This window comes from Oncorhynchus clarkii, chromosome 20 (genome assembly GCF_045791955.1).
Source record: "Oncorhynchus clarkii lewisi isolate Uvic-CL-2024 chromosome 20, UVic_Ocla_1.0, whole genome shotgun sequence".
In the NCBI taxonomy this organism is placed as follows: Eukaryota; Metazoa; Chordata; class Actinopteri; order Salmoniformes; family Salmonidae; genus Oncorhynchus; species Oncorhynchus clarkii.
The window spans coordinates 53,857,515-53,873,732 of NC_092166.1; the positions used below are offsets into that span (position 1 = coordinate 53,857,515).

Genomic DNA, 16,218 nt, shown 5'->3' on the forward strand with positions numbered 1-16,218 from the left:
GTGTGTGTGTGTGTGTGTGTGTGTGTGGAGCATAAGGCTGCAGTGTGTTTGGGAGGGGCTTTCCAATGTGTGTGAATGTGGTTTGTTAGAACTGGGTGTCAGAGCAGAATTATCTGCAAAGAGGGTGGTCTTGCCAGCGGTGCAAACTGCCTCTAAACTTCATGGGAGGTTTCAATGCCTCAGGACCTATTAAACTGAGTAGAAACATTGAGCCGAAGTAAGCTAAAATGATATTCAACACAAATTATTTACAAACACAAAACGTATGCATATGCAAACGTGCATGCATACAGTTGAAGTCAGAAGTTTACATACACTTAGGTTGGAGTTATTAAAACTAGTTTTTCAACCACTCCACAAATGTCTTGTTTACAACCTATAGTTTTAGCAAGTTGGTTAAGACATCTACTTTGTTGCTTGACACCAAGTCATTTTCCCAACAATTGTTTACAGACAGATTATTTCACTGTATCACAATTCCAGTGTGTCAGAAGTTTACATACACTAAGTTGACTGTGCCTTTAAACAGCTTGGAAAATTCCATAAAATGTCATGGCTTTAGACGCTTCTGATAGGCTAATTGACATCATTTGAGTCATTTGGAGGTGTACCTGTAGATGTATTTCAAGGCCTACCTTCAAACTCAATGCCTCTTTGCTTGACATCATGGGAAAATCAAAAGAAATCAGCCAAGACCTCCACAAGTCTGGTTCATCCTTGGAGTAATTTCTAAAACGGCTGAAGGTACCACGTTCATCTGTACAAGCAATAGTACGCAAGTATAAACACCATGGGAACACACAGCCGCCATACCGCTCACGAAGGAGACGCGTTCTGTCTCCTAGAGATGAACGTACTTTGGTGCGAAAGTGCAAATCAATCCCAGTTCAACAGCAAAGGACCTTGTGAAGATGCTGGAGGAAACGGGTACAAAAGTATCTATATCCACAGTAAAACGAGTCCTATATCGACAACCTGAAAGGCTGCTTAGCAAGGAAGAAGCCACTGCTCCAAAACCGCCATAAAAAAGCCAGACTACGGTTTGCTACTGCACATGGGGACAAAGATCGTACTTTTTGGAGAAATGTCCTCTGGTCTGATGAAACAAAAATAGAACTGTTTGGCCATAATTACCATTGTTATGTTTGGAGGAAAAAGGGGGAGGCTTGCAAACCAAAGAACACCATCCCAACCGTGAAGCACGGGGGTGGCAGCATCATGCTGTGGGGGTGCTTTGCTGCAGGAGGGACTGGTGCACTTCACAAAATAGATGGCATCATGAGGAAGGAAAATTATGTGGATATATTGAAGCAACATCAAGACATCAGTCAGGAAGTTAAAGCTTGGTTGCAAATGGGTCATCCAAATGGACAATGACCCCAAGCATACTTCCTAATTGTGGCAAAATGGCTTAAGGAGAACAAGTCTAGGTATTGGAGGGGCCATCACAAAGCCCTAACCTCAATCCCATAGGAAATGTGTGCGCAGAACTGAAAAGGCGTGTGCGAGAAAGTAGGCCTACAAACCTGACTCAGTTACACCAGCTCTGTCAGGAGGAATGGGCCAAAAATTCACCCAACTTTTTGTGGGAAGCTTGTGGAAGGCTACCCGAAACGTTTGACCCAAGTTAAACAATTTAAAGGCAATGCTACCAAATACTAATTGAGTGTATGTAAACTTCTGCCCAACTGGGAATGTGGTGAAAGAAATAAAAGCTGAAATAAATAACTCTACTATAATTCTGACATTTCACATTCTTAAAATGAAGTGGTGATCCTAACTGACCTAAGACAGGGGATTTGTACTAGGATTAAATTGTGAAACTGAATTGTGAAACTGAGTTTAAATGTATTTGGCCAAGGTGTATGTACTTCATCTGTGTGTATACACATAATAGGTATTGGCTGATTGGGCTACATTCACATTGTCAAGAGTTTCGAAAGCGCGCAGGTGGCGCAGTGGTTAAGGGTGCTGTACTGCAGCGCCAGCTGTGCCATCAGAGTCCCTGGGTTCACGCCCAGGCTCTGTCGTAACCGGCCGCAACCCGGAGGTCCGTGGGGCGGCGCACAATTGGCCTAGCGTCGTCCGGGTTAGGGAGGGCGGCGCACAATTGGCCTAGCGTCGTCCGGGTTAGGGAGGGCGGCGCACAATTGGCCTAGCGTCGTCCGGGTTAGGGAGGGCTTGGTCAGTAGGGATGTCCTTGTCTCATCGCGCACCAGCGACTCCTGTGGGGGGCCGGGCGCAGTGCGCGCTAACCAAGGTTGCCAGGTGCACGGTGTAGCCTCCGACACATTGGTGCAGCTGGCTTCCGGGTTGGATGCGCGCTGTGTTAAGAAGCAGTGCGGCTGGTTGGGTTGTGTATCGGACGACGCATGACTTTCAACCTCTCCCGAGCCCGTACGGGAGTTGTAGCGATGAGACAAGATAGTAGCTACTACAACAATTGGATACCACGAAATTGGGGAGAAAAAGGAGTACAAATTCAATTTAAAAAAAATAACGTTTCGAGTTTCGAAAGCCTTGAATACGCTCAGTGCAATTCCTGGATGAGTGCTCTCTTTCTCAATGCATAAGGTCATTCAGTCAGCCAATTTCTCTCTCAGAATAGTGTGTGTGCGTGCATGTGTTCGTGCATGGTGAGTGTGTGTGTGTGTGCATGCATTATCACAGTAGAGAGATAACATCTCTCATATCTTCAGGACACCCATCCTTATAAACATGAATATCTCTTTGTTGTGTCCCAAAAAAGGGCCAAGTGCAGGCCTATTCATGTTTGTGGCAGATGCAATTTGACAGTTTATTCTTTCCATAGCACAGTGCTTTCTGCAGGGTTCTGTCATGTGTTTGCCTGTCACAGCTCTGTAGTCGCTGTGTGTGCGGGAACGTGCGTACATGCTTGCATGTGTGTGATAGAGTGTAGCGATGGCCTGGAGGTCTGTTGAACAGTGCTCTAATACTCTCTGTGGATTTTGATCAGTGAATAAATGCAGTATCTAGCTCATTTCCTGTGTCGAAGCCTAAATATGTTTTCCACTAATCCGATTCTGCAGCTCTGCTGTCTTTGGCCACACACAAACACACTCCCTCTCTTTCTCTCTCTATGCAGCTCTATCCAGTTATACTGGGTTTGCTTCATTTACCTATTACCTTTCAGAATTGCAGGTGTCAGCACTTTTAGTATTTATAGTTTGGACCTTGAGCTCATATCCCTTCTGTTGCACCGCATTTATGACGCTCTCTCCCCCCTTTGGTTCCCCTCTCCCTTTCTCCCTCCATCTCTCTCCATCCCCACTGTTCTCTCCCTCCCTCTCTTCCCCCCATATCTCTCCATCCCCACTGTTCTCTCCCTCCCTCTCTTCCCCCCTTCTCCTCAGAGCCAGACTGGGCTTCAGTGACTCTGGGTGTGTTTGTGTGCCAGGGCTGTTCCCTCCTCCACAGAGGCATCCCCCACATCAGCAGGGTCAAGTCTGTTCAGCAGGAGATATGGGACGCCTCAGAGGTTGAGGTCAGTAACCCCCTGCCATAGAGGGAAGCAGGAGAGCAAGATACTACTGGGACCATGTACATTATATTGTGTTGTAATAAATGTACTTGTACCAATGTAATGCATGTCACAACCTGATTTGAGATCAGATCTTGCCATCCAAGTTCTTAAGTCGGCTCATGTTAAAACAAGCAAAAAAACTGACCCGCAGTCAGTTCCAGTAGTGTGTCTGATAGGGCTGCGCAGGTCAGTTGTTTATTCACCCGCAATTGCTTATATCACCTTCCGCAACCACCTGACTATATGTGATTAAGGGAACATCTGAGGCCCACACCTAACAGTACCCCGCAAATATAGAAAATGTGCTGTACAGTTCCCTTTTTTCCTCTTTAACATTAATGTTTTGTAGAGGAAAGTGACTTCAACTGTGTGTGTGTATATATATATTATACACACACACACACACACACACAGTTGAAGTCGGAAGTACATACACCTTAGCAAGATAAACTGAGTTTAAATGTTTCACAATTTCTGACATTTAATCCTAGTAAAAAAATACCTGTTTTAGGTCAGTTAGGTTCACCACTTTATTTTAAGAATGTGAAATGTCAGAATAATACTAGAGAATTATTTTTTTCAGCTTTTATTTCTTTCATCACATTTCCAGTGGGTCAGAAGTCAACATACACTCAATTAGTATTTGGTAGCATTGCCTTTAAAAATGGTTTAACTTGGGTAAATACATAATATAATTTAAAAGTATGTGAGCTAAACATTTAAAAATATTAAAACATGTTTTGTTCTTAAAGTATGATTTTTGGAGATTACTAATATTACTGTCCCCACTACAACAACAAAATACTTAAATATGTAATTTCGTACTGTAGAATTCCATTCATTCCTATGGAAGACTGCTCCTACTTGGGATTGCCAATATGGCTGACCGGTGGCTTCAAAGTCTTTCAATGGCCAGTACATAGCATCAGCAATCCAGGGATTATATACATCATTGGTTGTCAATGCATTAATTGATTTGTATTAAAACCGAGAAACCTGTATTGTTCCGTCTGTCCTCAGCTAATGGCTGCCATGGGTAATGAACCAGCCAAAGCAAAGTATGAACAGAAGGTTCCAGCATTCTACTACAGACCCAAACACACAGACTGCAAGTAAGTCACCCACATGACTGAGTTATAATGATGTGCTGACAACGTCTGGTCGATTAGTATATAGACACTTAGTGGTATACAAAGATATCACTGCTGTGTCAAGTGTTGTTACTCTAAAACGCTTACTGTCTCACACCCGTACTGAAATGTAACATGCTGCAGTACTTCTTCCTTTGTGTGTGTGTGTGTGTGTGTGTGTGTTTGTGCGGTGTATGTGTGCACGTGTGTGCGTACATCAGTGCGTTTGCCTGTGAAAGAAAGAGGGAGAGAGAAAGAGCGCGAGAGAGAGAGAGACGCAAAAGTGTGAAGTGTTGTAACGGTTTTGACTTGAGATTATTATTTATAGGGGTGCCAGGTATGTTGTGCCTACCAGAGAAAACATTGGTTTCTCCTTTTGGTTTGGGAGGGAATGAGTCCCATCTGGTCCGTCAAATCTACACCAATACAAAGGACTGGATGGAAATAAACTTTTCTTAAACCCTTAAAACATTGGAAAGAACTTCAAAAACAACTATATTATTTTGCGTGGGTTGTATTAGCAACATCAATGATTACACACACATATAATAATATAACACAATGAGTTCTGGTTCCTCCAGAAATGTCCTGTACCTGGGCCTAAAAAGAGTCCAGCCCGGTAAAGGAGTTCAGGGAACTCCAGTGACCTTTGTCACGCAATGTTTGTCCGTTCATTCAAGTGTAGCGTAAACCCAGTATTAATCATACAATCAATATAACAATTATTTTACCACAGAACTTTAAAGCGTATCAACTCTTACTAAGTCCTCAACTACAACTAACTACATAAATCATCACCGTATACACGACATCAAAACAAATGAAATTACCGTATACAAAAAGGTTGTAGTCAGTCAGACAATCCAATCCGCCAACAGATCTCCAGCGGAGAAAGGCCACCGAAGAAGAGAGGTGTAGTCCACGGACGCAAAGTGTGGATTGGGTAAACTCTATTAGGCTACAAAACACACGGAATAGAGAAGCTTCGGGAACTGAGGGTTGAACACATCATTCACGTCTCCATCACAACCCTTTTTGCGCAGCTGATGCTGGCTATTTAATTGGGAATTAAATGGAAAGCGCCCTATTGGAAGGAGAAGCACTGAGACGGTTCAGAAAAATTCAGGGCCGTCACACCCCCTCCCCTGGAAAAAGCCGACCATTGCACTGGAAGGCACATCTTGGTCGGGGAAACCGAGAAAGGTCTCCTCACTTTCCTCTTCAAAGATATCCAGGACCTTGCGGCGCTCAATCACCTCCAATTCCTCAGCCGATGGGTAACGCGCATATCTTCACTTGTGTCCTCTTTCACCACTCTGTAGTTCAAAGGGCCCATCTGCTCACCAATCCTATATGGTCCTTGCCATTTAGGAGCGAGCTTGGCCGAGAAGAATTGTTCAGCTTTCAAGTAAGGATGAGAGCGAAGCCACACCCGATCACAAAGCTGGAACTGCATGTCTCGTCTGTTCTTATCATAATTTCTCTTCTGCTTGAGTCGAGCCTGGATCATGTTCTTTGAGACAAGAGCTCTCAAGTCATGGAGATGGACTACCTGGTCATAGCAAGCAGCGTCTGGAGTAAGCTGCTGGGGCTGTAGCACCATATCCAAGGGTCCTCGGAGGGGACGACTTAGGTTCAGCTCTGCAGGTGTGACTCCAGTGGTCTCTTGCACAGCAGAAGTCAGGGCAAATCGAAACTCGTGAAGGTGCTTGTCCCAGTGTTTGTGCTGGGTCCCTACATAGGAAGCAATCATTGTCTTCAAGGTTCGATTTACCCTCTCAGTAAGGTTGGTCTGTGGGTGATAGGCCGTGGTCAACTTTTGTCTCAGGTTCCATCTTTGGCAGGTCTCCTCAAAGAGATCAGAGACAAATTGGGAACCTCGATCAGACAGGATGTAATCAGGCACTCCCCAGCGAGTCAGGATCTCTTTTGTAAGGATGTTAGAGACGGTCCTTGCTGTGGCCTGACGCAGGGAAAAGAGCTCCACCCACTTTGAATAGTAATCAACAAAAACAAGCATGTACACATTCTGATTGGAGCTTCTAGGAAATGGACCCATCAAATCCACGCCTAACATTTCCCAAGGTCGGGTAACCACCGTTTGCTGCAACTTGCCAGCAGGCTTTCTACCTTCTGGTTTGTACATTTGACAAACCTGACAGTTTCGGATGCGTGACTTCACATCCATGCTCAGTTGTGGCCAGTACAGTAACGCTTGCAACCGCTTGTAGGTTTTGAACCTGCCCAAATGACCAGCTAATGGGTCTTCATGGAAATGTTGAAGCAGTTGTAGGCGTAGAGTTTCAGGTATGTACAATTGGTAGAGGGTTCTGTGAGGTAGTTGTGCAACACGGTAGACTGTTTTCCATGATGGTCAGCTTTGTGGTAGGATTGACCATCTTTTCTCCATCTTCCAGGATAGTCTGGTACAAAGCCTGTACTTCTGGATAATCCTGTTGGGCTTTCCATATGGCCTCAGAGATGGGAAAGTCCGTTTTGGGCGAGTCTCGACTGCTTGACAGGACAGTAGCACATGTAAGATGAGGGCTACCGTTGCCACAAGCAGGAGCTCTGGATAAGGCATCTGGAACAGTGTTGTATTTTCCTTTCCTGTATTCTACTGCAACGGTGAACTCTTGCAACCGTAGAGCCCATCTTATGAGTCTGGTACTTGGTTTGTTGGTCTTGAACACCCATACAAGGGATGAATGGTCAGTGACCAGAGTGAAGTGTCTTCCCTCCACGTAGTACCTCCACTTTTCCAAAGCCCAGATAACTGCAAGGCACTCTTGCTCGGTTGTGGAGTTGTTCCGTTCTGCTCCATTCAATGTCCGACTGGCGAACGCTAGCACTTTTTCAGTGCCAAGTCCAGTCTGTTGGACTAGGACAGCACCAAGTCCAACATCACTTGCATCAGTGTAAACAACAAAAGGGCAATCAAAGTTGGGATGACCTCAAATGGGAGGTGTGACGAGGTGTCGTTTCAGGGTTTCAAAGGAGGTCTGGCACTCTGCCGTCCATTGGAATTTCGCTCCTTTTCGCTTCAACGCTTTGAGGGGTTCTGCCACCTGGGAGAAGTTCGACACAAACCGATGGTACCATCCAGCCATACCAAGGAACCGTTGAAGGGCCTTGAGTGTGGTTGGCACAGGAAAGTCTTGTACAGCCTTTGTCTTTTCAGGATCCACATGAATGCCGTCAAAAGACACAATATGGCCAAGGAACTTCAGGGAGGTTTGGCAGAAGTTGCTCTTCATATTCAAGGTCAGACCAGCTTCTCTTAGTTTGTCCAACACTGCTTGAAGAGCTTGAAAGTGTCTCTCTGTTCTGAGAGTAGATAATTATATCGTCCAGGTAGACAAAACAGATCTTCCCTTTGAGCTCACCTAACGCAATCTCCATGAGTCTTTGGAAAGTGGCAGGTGCATTCTTTAATCCAAAAAGCATCACCTTAAAGGAAAACAAGCCCTCAGCACAGACAAAAGCAGTCTTGTCCTTGCTTTCCTGGTCCATCTCAACCTGCCAATAACCACTATTGAGATCAAGGGTAGTGAACACAACAGCGCAAGACAATGACTCCAGGATCTCGTGGATGGTAGGAAGAGGATAGGCATCATTCTGGGAAACATTGTTGGTATTCCTATAGTCCACACAAAATCTAAGACCACCAGTCTTTTTTGGGATGAGGACAACAGGAGCAGCCCAGGGAGAGGAGGAACGTTCTATTATATCTTGAATTATCATATCATTAATGAGTCCCTTTTGGATGATTAGCGTCGCTGGGGACAAACGATATGGCTTTTGCTTGATCTGCATTTCCTGTGTAAGGAATATTTTGTGCTTCAGGAGCCCGGTGCATCCCAGCTTTGAAGTACATACATCAGCATTATTCTGCAGCTGTTCCAACAGCCTTAACTCCTCTGGCTGTTCCAGCTGAGCTCTTCTCACAGCCTGTAAAAGGAGATCGTCAGAAGGATTATCAAGGGTTAGTGGTACTGGAGCAACGGCTGAGAAGACTGCCACATTTGAACCCCAATCATGTAACTTTGTAGCTTCTGATTGGAAGAAATGCTTCTTGCTCAGATTGTATGGAAACCAGTAGCAATTGTGTGCGATATCAATCTGGTCACTGAAGTACATGAAATCAATTCCCAACACGACAGGAAAAGCAAGGTTCTTGGTTTGTAGGATAACAGAAGGGATCATATGGGAGCGGTTACACAGGCGGAACTCTACCTCACTCCATCCAAGTGGTCGTTTAGCCTCACCATCAGCCAAATAGAGTGGACCTTCTGTCCACGGCTTCAAGTTGTATTGTGGATCTTCCACAGTTTCTCATTGAGCAGTGTGTAGGATGACCCGGTATCCAAGCTGGCTCTTCCTGTCCATGGGTAACACCAGTTGGTGCGGTATTAACTGAAAGGAAGGGGATGTCGATGGGGGGGGGGGGGCGTAGGCAGTGACTCTTGGAGTTTTAGCTCTGGTTAAAGCACCCAGAGTAGGATGGTCATTCCTGCAAAGAGAGTTAGGTGTGTTGGCCTGTTGTGATTTGTGGTTTCTGGAAGGGTTTACTTGATACGGTCTTGGACATGTAGCTGAAGAATGTCCCTTTTGGCTACATCTCCAAAAGAACATGAGGGGTCTTGGCTGGAGACTCTAGCTGTTGTTGATGGTCTGTCTTGGGTAACTGTTTGGGTGTCTTTTTTTCTCTGGTCATATTGCTGTTGGCATTCTCTGTCCTTCTCAAACTGCTGTCCCAAGCGAACCAGTCCATCGACAGTGGTGACTCGTTCTCGGAGTTGACTGGCTAGTAGTGGGTTGATGTCATTAAATTGATCTTGAAGAACCTCTTCCTCTTCAATTCCAGGTTTCCACCTTCTGCACAGGGAGTGGTAACCGTATGCAAAGTCACGGATACTCTCTCTCTTTGTACTCGATTTCTGACTTTCTGCCAACTCATCTGTGTAGTCCTCAAACAGAAATGCAGAGGAAAACTTGGCCTCAAAGTCAGCCCAGGAGGTAGTGGTGAGACGTGCCACATCCCACCAGTCTCGAGCTGTCCCATGCAACACATTCCTCAATGTGGCAAGGAGTTCGTCGTCAGCCAGGGGATTGAGGGCAAGAAAGTCCCGACATCTTTCCAGACATATTAGTGGATCAGGACTGTCATCTTTCTTCCCAAAGGTGGGAAATTGCAATTTAATGGGCATCGCCCCCACATGACGTCTACTCATATCACCATGAACAAAAGAGCTAGGAGGGATTGAGGAAGTAGAGGGGGAGGGAGTTATCGGTCCATGAAAATGAACACCAGGATGCATGGTGGATTGCATCCTGCAAGGGGTGGCTGTAGCATGGCCTGGTCTTGGCTGTTCAGAGGTGCCAGCTTGGCCCTCAGTGGTATGAGGTGGACACCAGAAGTGGACACCAGAGAAACTCTGTAAGGAGTTGTGCCTAATGGAGGCCATGTCCACAGACACGTCATCCAACATTTTAACACAATTCGAGAGCTCTGTCTACAAGTGGTCTACAGTGTTAACCATGGGAGAAAAAACAGAATTAACGTCCTTGAGGACCTCAGTGTGATGATGTTGCAGGCGCCATTGGAGAGTGGCAGTGAATTGGTTTCGTTGGTAGTCAAACTGCCTGTCCATGGCACCAGTAATTTCCCGTATTCCACTCTCACTGAGCTCTGTCAGCGTGTGGGTTAGAGTGCTCAGTGAGTTTCTGAATTCCATGGCACTCTGTTGTTGCTCTTCCCTCAGACATTTTAATTTATGGTGGATAAGAGTTTGGAGATGTTGTTGAGTCCGACGAATATCAAGGATGTCACCTTGAAGTTGTAAGACTACAACCTCTGGAGATAAACCAGACAATGGAGGAAGGTTGGGTGTCAGAGGGAGGGCTAGCTCAGTACTGCCACACAGATCCATGTCAATAAGTGAGTAACTGGTTAGACGACCTGTGGCCTGTGGTCCAGACCGAGCATTCAGATTCCCAGGGCTCTGGCCCAAATCAACTCCATTATCTCCATTCACATTATGATTTGTATTGTCAGCTTGATGGTCAGAATGGCCCTGTGTATTCCCATTGACAGGTATGAGCACATTATCTTGGGGTGAATCCATTGTTTTAATTCCACACAAAAGATTTGCTTTGGTTAGTTTACAATGTTGAGCTGTCCTATTTGGGGTGCCATTTTGTTATGTAACAGTTTTGACTTGAGGTTATTATTTATAGGGGTGCCAGGTATGTTGTGCCTACCAGAGAAAACATTGGTTTCTCCTTTTGGTTTGGGAGGGAATGAGTCCCATCTGGTCCGTCAAGTCTACACCAATACAAAGGACTTATGTAAAAGTCAGGATGGAAATAAACTTTTCATAAACCCTTAACATTGGAAAGAACTTCAAATACAACTATATTATTTTGCGTGGGTTGTATTAGCAACATCAATGATTACACACACATATAATAATATAACACAATGAGTTCTTGTTCCTCCAGAAATGTCCTGTACCTCGGGCCTAAAAAGAGTCCAGCCCGGTAAAGGAGTTCAGGGAACTCCAGTGACCTTTGTCACGCAATGTTTGTCCGTTCATTCAAGTGTAGCGTAAACCCAGTATTAATCATACAATCAATATAACAATTATTTTACCACAGAACTTTAAAGCGTATCAACTCTTACTAAGTCCTCAACTACAACTAACTACATAAATCAACACCGTATACATGACATCAAAACAAATGAAATTACCATTACCGTATACAAAAAGGTTGTAGTCAGTCAGACAATCCAATCCGCCAACAGATCTCCAGCGGAGAAAGGCCACGAAGAACAGAGAGGTGTAGTCCACGGACGCAAAGAGTGGATCCGTTCCTGGGTAAACTCTATTAGGCTACAAAACACACGTTTAACGGCAACAAAACAAACGGAATAGAGAAGCTTCGGGAACTGAGGGTTGAACACATCATCATTCACGTCTCCATCACAACATTTTTGCGCAGCTGATGCTGGCTATTTAATTGGGAATTAAAGGGAAAGCGCCCTATTGGAAGGAGAAGCACTGAGACAGTTCAGAAAAATTCAGGGCCGTCACAGTGTGACTTCCAAAATGACAGCGCCAAGTTGTGCCTGTGACATTACGTTTCTCTGTGGGTGCCAACTAGAGGTCAACCGATTATGATTTTTCAACGCCATACCGATACCGAATATTGGAGGACCAAAAAAGCCGATACTGATTAATCGGACGATTTTTATTTTTTAAATGTTTAATTTTTTAAAAATATATAATTATTATTTGTTTAATAACGACAATTACAACAATACTGAATGAACACTTATTTTTACTTAATATAAGACATCAATAAAATCAATTTAGCCTCAAGTAAATAATGAAACATGTTCAATTTGGTTTAAATAATGCAAAAACAAAGTGTTGGAGAAGAAAGTAAAAGTGCAATATGTGCTATGTAAGAAAGCTAACGTTTCAGTTACTTGCTCAGAACATGAGAACATATGAAAGCTGGTGGTTACTTTTAACATGAGTCTTCAATATTCCCAGGTAAGAAGTTTTAGGTTGTAGTTATTATAGGAATTATAGGACTGTTTCCCTCTATACCATTTGTATTTCATTAACCTTTGACTATTGGATGTTCTTATAGGCACTTTAGTATTGCCAGTGTAACAGTATAGCTTCCGCTCCTCCCTGGGCTCGAACCAGCAACACATCGACAACAGCCACCATTGAAGCAGCGTTACCCATGCAGAGCAAGGGGAACAACTACTAGAAGGCTCAGAGCAAGTGACGTTTGAAACGCTATTAGCGCACGCTAACTAGCTAGCCATTTCACTTCGGTTACAACAGTCTCATCTTGGGAGTTGATAGGCTTGAAGTCATAAACAGCGCAATGCTTGACGCACAACGAAGAACTGCTGGCAAAACGCACGAAAGTGCTGTTTGAATGAATGTTTAGTGCCTGCTTCAACATACCACCGCTCAGTCAGATACTTGTATGCTCAATCAGATTATATGCAACGCAGGACACGCTAGATAACATCTAGTAATATCATCAACCATGTTTAGTTAACTAGTGATTATGATTGATTGTTTTTTATAAGATAAGTTTATGCTAGCTAGCAACTTACCTTGGCTTACTGCATTCGCGTAACAGGCAGTCTCCTTGTCGAGTGCAACGAGAGAGAAGCAGGTTGTTATTGCGTTGGACTAGTTAACTGTAAGGTTGCAAGATTGGATCCCCCGAGCTGACAAGGTGGAAATCTGTCGTTCTGCCCCTGAACAAGGCAGTTAACCCACCGTTCCTAGGCCGACATTGAAAATAAGAATGTGTTCTTAACTGACTTGCCTAGTTAAATAAAGGTATATATAAAAAAAATGGCAAATCAGCGCCCAAAAATACCAATTTCCGATTGTTATGAAAACTTGAAATCATCCCTAATTAATCGGCCATTCCGATTAATTGGTCGACCTCTAGTGCCAACCCAATAATGTGAGAGAGGGAATCGTCCGGTACAGATTTGGTTTTGTGTCAATTGAATGGATTACTTTAATCTGAATAATCTGATGTTTGTTCTGAAAAGATGCCAAATGCGAGCTGACCGTACTGACATGATTATTATAAGAGACACCGAAAAAAGATAGGAACATCTAAAATAGACCTGCATACAGTTTGAAAACATCTAGCAGAGAGAGAGAGAGAGGGGAGAGGCTGCTGTTGTCATAGTGAGGTTCACTCCTCTACACACACAACCAAAAATAGATAATCTGTTATTAATCTGTTTACTCATGCTAATCAATCTCTTTGTCCTGGTGTAAAGGAGTGTGTGTGTGCGTGCGTGCGTGCCTGTGGGCAATGAAGATGAAAGGAAAGGAGAATCTGTCACAGCGAGATAAGTAGAAATGTGGCCTGTGTCCCAACCTCCCAGCTTGTTAGGTCATCATTCATTCACATAGCAGCGTGGCACCTGTGCTATAGAGAAAGGTGAGAGAAGGTGAAACCCATCCATTGCTTCATTGTGCTCTAGGCTACTGCGGGAGCAGTGGATCCGAGCCAGGTACGAGAGGAACGAGTTTGAGTTCATCGAGAAACAGGAGCCATACTCTGCAGGTGAGCTGGCACACACACACACACAAGGTTTGCCTATGCAAAGCTATGGATGCAGAGCTATGCAAAATCAAACCAACAAATAGTCCTCTGAAAATAAATAAAATCCTTTCCCAAGCATCCCAAAAATCCATTGCACTCAAGTGGCCACATAAATGCTTTTTGTGAACTATGAATTTGAAGAAGGATGACGTTGAGGCGTAGAATGAAGGCAGAGTGAATATGTCTGGCCTTGTATTCTTCCTTGGTGGTTGTTTGTGTTCTTACTAAGCTGAGGCAGACAGTATAAGTGTCAATGTCAGTGAATGACTCATGCTCTTTTTTCATTGCATGAAAGCACTCTCGCTCTTATTGGAGCCAGACTGGACTCTCATTGATTAAAGATGACCTCATCTGTTTACTATGAGATTCAACTTCCTCCTTGGGTACACACGCACACAGTAGTGATTCGCGGGTTGACTCATAAGCTGCAGTTACAGTGCCTTGCGAAAGTATTCGGCCCCCTTGAACTTTGCGACCTTTTGCCACATTTCAGGCTTCAAACATAAAGATATAAAACTGTATTTTTTTGTGAAGAATCAACAACAAGTGGGACACAATCATGAAGTGGAACGACATTTATTGGATATTTCAAACTTTTTTAACAAATCAAAAACTGAAAAATTGGGCGTGCAAAATTATTCAGCCCCTTTACTTTCAGTGCAGCAAACTCTCTCCAGAAGTTCAGTGAGGATCTCTGAATGATCCAATGTTGACCTAAATGACTAATGATGATAAATACAATCCACCTGTGTGTAATCAAGTCTCCGTATAAATGCACCTGCACTGTGATAGTCTCAGAGGTCCGTTAAAAGCGCAGAGAGCATCATGAAGAACAAGGAACACACCAGGCAGGTCCGAGATACTGTTTCGAAGAAATTTAAAGCCGGATTTGGATACAAAAAGATTTCCCAAGCTTTAAACATCCCAAGGAGCACTGTGCAAGCGATAATATTGAAATGGAAGGAGTATCAGACCACTGCAAATCTACCAAGACCTGGCCGTCCCTCTAAACTTTTAGCTCATACAAGGAGAAGACTGATCAGAGATGCAGCCAAGAGGCCCATGATCACTCTGGATGAACTGCAGAGATCTACAGCTGAGGTGGGAGACTCTGTCCATAGGACAACAATCAGTCGTATATTGCACAAATCTGGCCTTTATGGAAGAGTGGCAAGAAGAAAGCCATTTCTTAAAGATATCCATAAAAAGTGTCGTTTAAAGTTTGCCACAAGCCACCTGGGAGACACACCAAACATGTGGAAGAAGGTGCTCTGGTCAGATGAAACCAAAATTGAACTTTTTGGCAACAATGTAAAACGTTATGTTTGGCGTAAAAGCAACACAGCTGAACACACCATCCCCACTGTCAAACATGGTGGTGGCAGCATCATGGTTTGGGCCTGCTTTTCTTCAGCAGGGACAGGGAAGATGGTTAAAATTGATGGGAAGATGGATGGAGCCAAATACAGGACCATTCTGGAAGAAAACCTGATGGAGTCTGCAAAAGACCTGAGACTGGGACGGAGATTTGTCTTCCAACAAGACAATGATCCAAAACATAAAGCAAAATCTACAATGGAATGGTTCAAAAATAAACATATCCAGGTGTTAGAATGGCCAAGTCAAAGTCCAGACCTGAATCCAATCGAGAATCTGTGGAAAGAACTGAAAACTGCTGTTCACAAATGCTCTCCATCCAACCTCACTGAGCTCGAGCTGTTTTGCAAGGAGGAATGGGAAAAAATTTCAGTCTCTCGATGTGCAAAACTGATAGAGATATACCCCAAGCGACTTACAGCTGTAATCGCAGCAAAAGGTGGTGCTACAAAGTATTAACTTAAGGGGGCTGAATAATTTTGCACGCCCAATTTTTCAATTTTTGATTTGTTAAAAAAGTTTGAAATATCCAATAAATGTTGTTCCACTTCATGATTGTGTCCCACTTGTTGTTGATTCGTCACAAAAAAATACAGTTTTATATCTTTATGTTTGAAGCCTGAAATGTGGCAAAAGGTCGCAAAGTTCAAGGGGGGCGAATACTTTCGCAAGGCACTGTATATCCTCAGGGTGGTCAGGTTTAGGGTTATGCAATATTGTGTGGATGAAGGGCTTATAGGAGGTGCAATAAAAACAGTGCAATAAAAATCTGTGAATGTAGAATTCTTGTGCAATTCATATCTATAGGCTACTTTGAGGTTGTTTTTTTAAAATCTGGCATTAGCTTTAGGGCCTAACTGTATGAGCTCCAAATACATGCCGTTTTTTTGTTCCAGCAGAACATTACTAGGCTACTCTGTTAAGGTATCACGGGATCCGGCAGTCTAACTTAGGAGGTTTTCAGCACCAGAGAACAACCAGTATTAAAATTAGGAACAAAGG

The 16,218-nt window shown here is 43.8% G+C and overlaps 1 protein-coding gene across 1 annotated transcript in view; it reads left to right on the top strand.

The window, feature by feature from the left end:
- Nucleotides 1-16,218, top strand: part of LOC139377489 (arf-GAP with dual PH domain-containing protein 1-like) — a 50,594-nt gene that overhangs the window by 21,085 nt on the left and 13,291 nt on the right. The window contains exons 2-4 of the mRNA XM_071120524.1: nucleotides 3,375-3,505; nucleotides 4,565-4,656; nucleotides 13,718-13,800. Of these exons, the coding sequence (XP_070976625.1) occupies nucleotides 3,375-3,505; nucleotides 4,565-4,656; nucleotides 13,718-13,800 (306 nt within the window). The remainder of the gene's footprint in view (nucleotides 1-3,374; nucleotides 3,506-4,564; nucleotides 4,657-13,717; nucleotides 13,801-16,218) is intronic.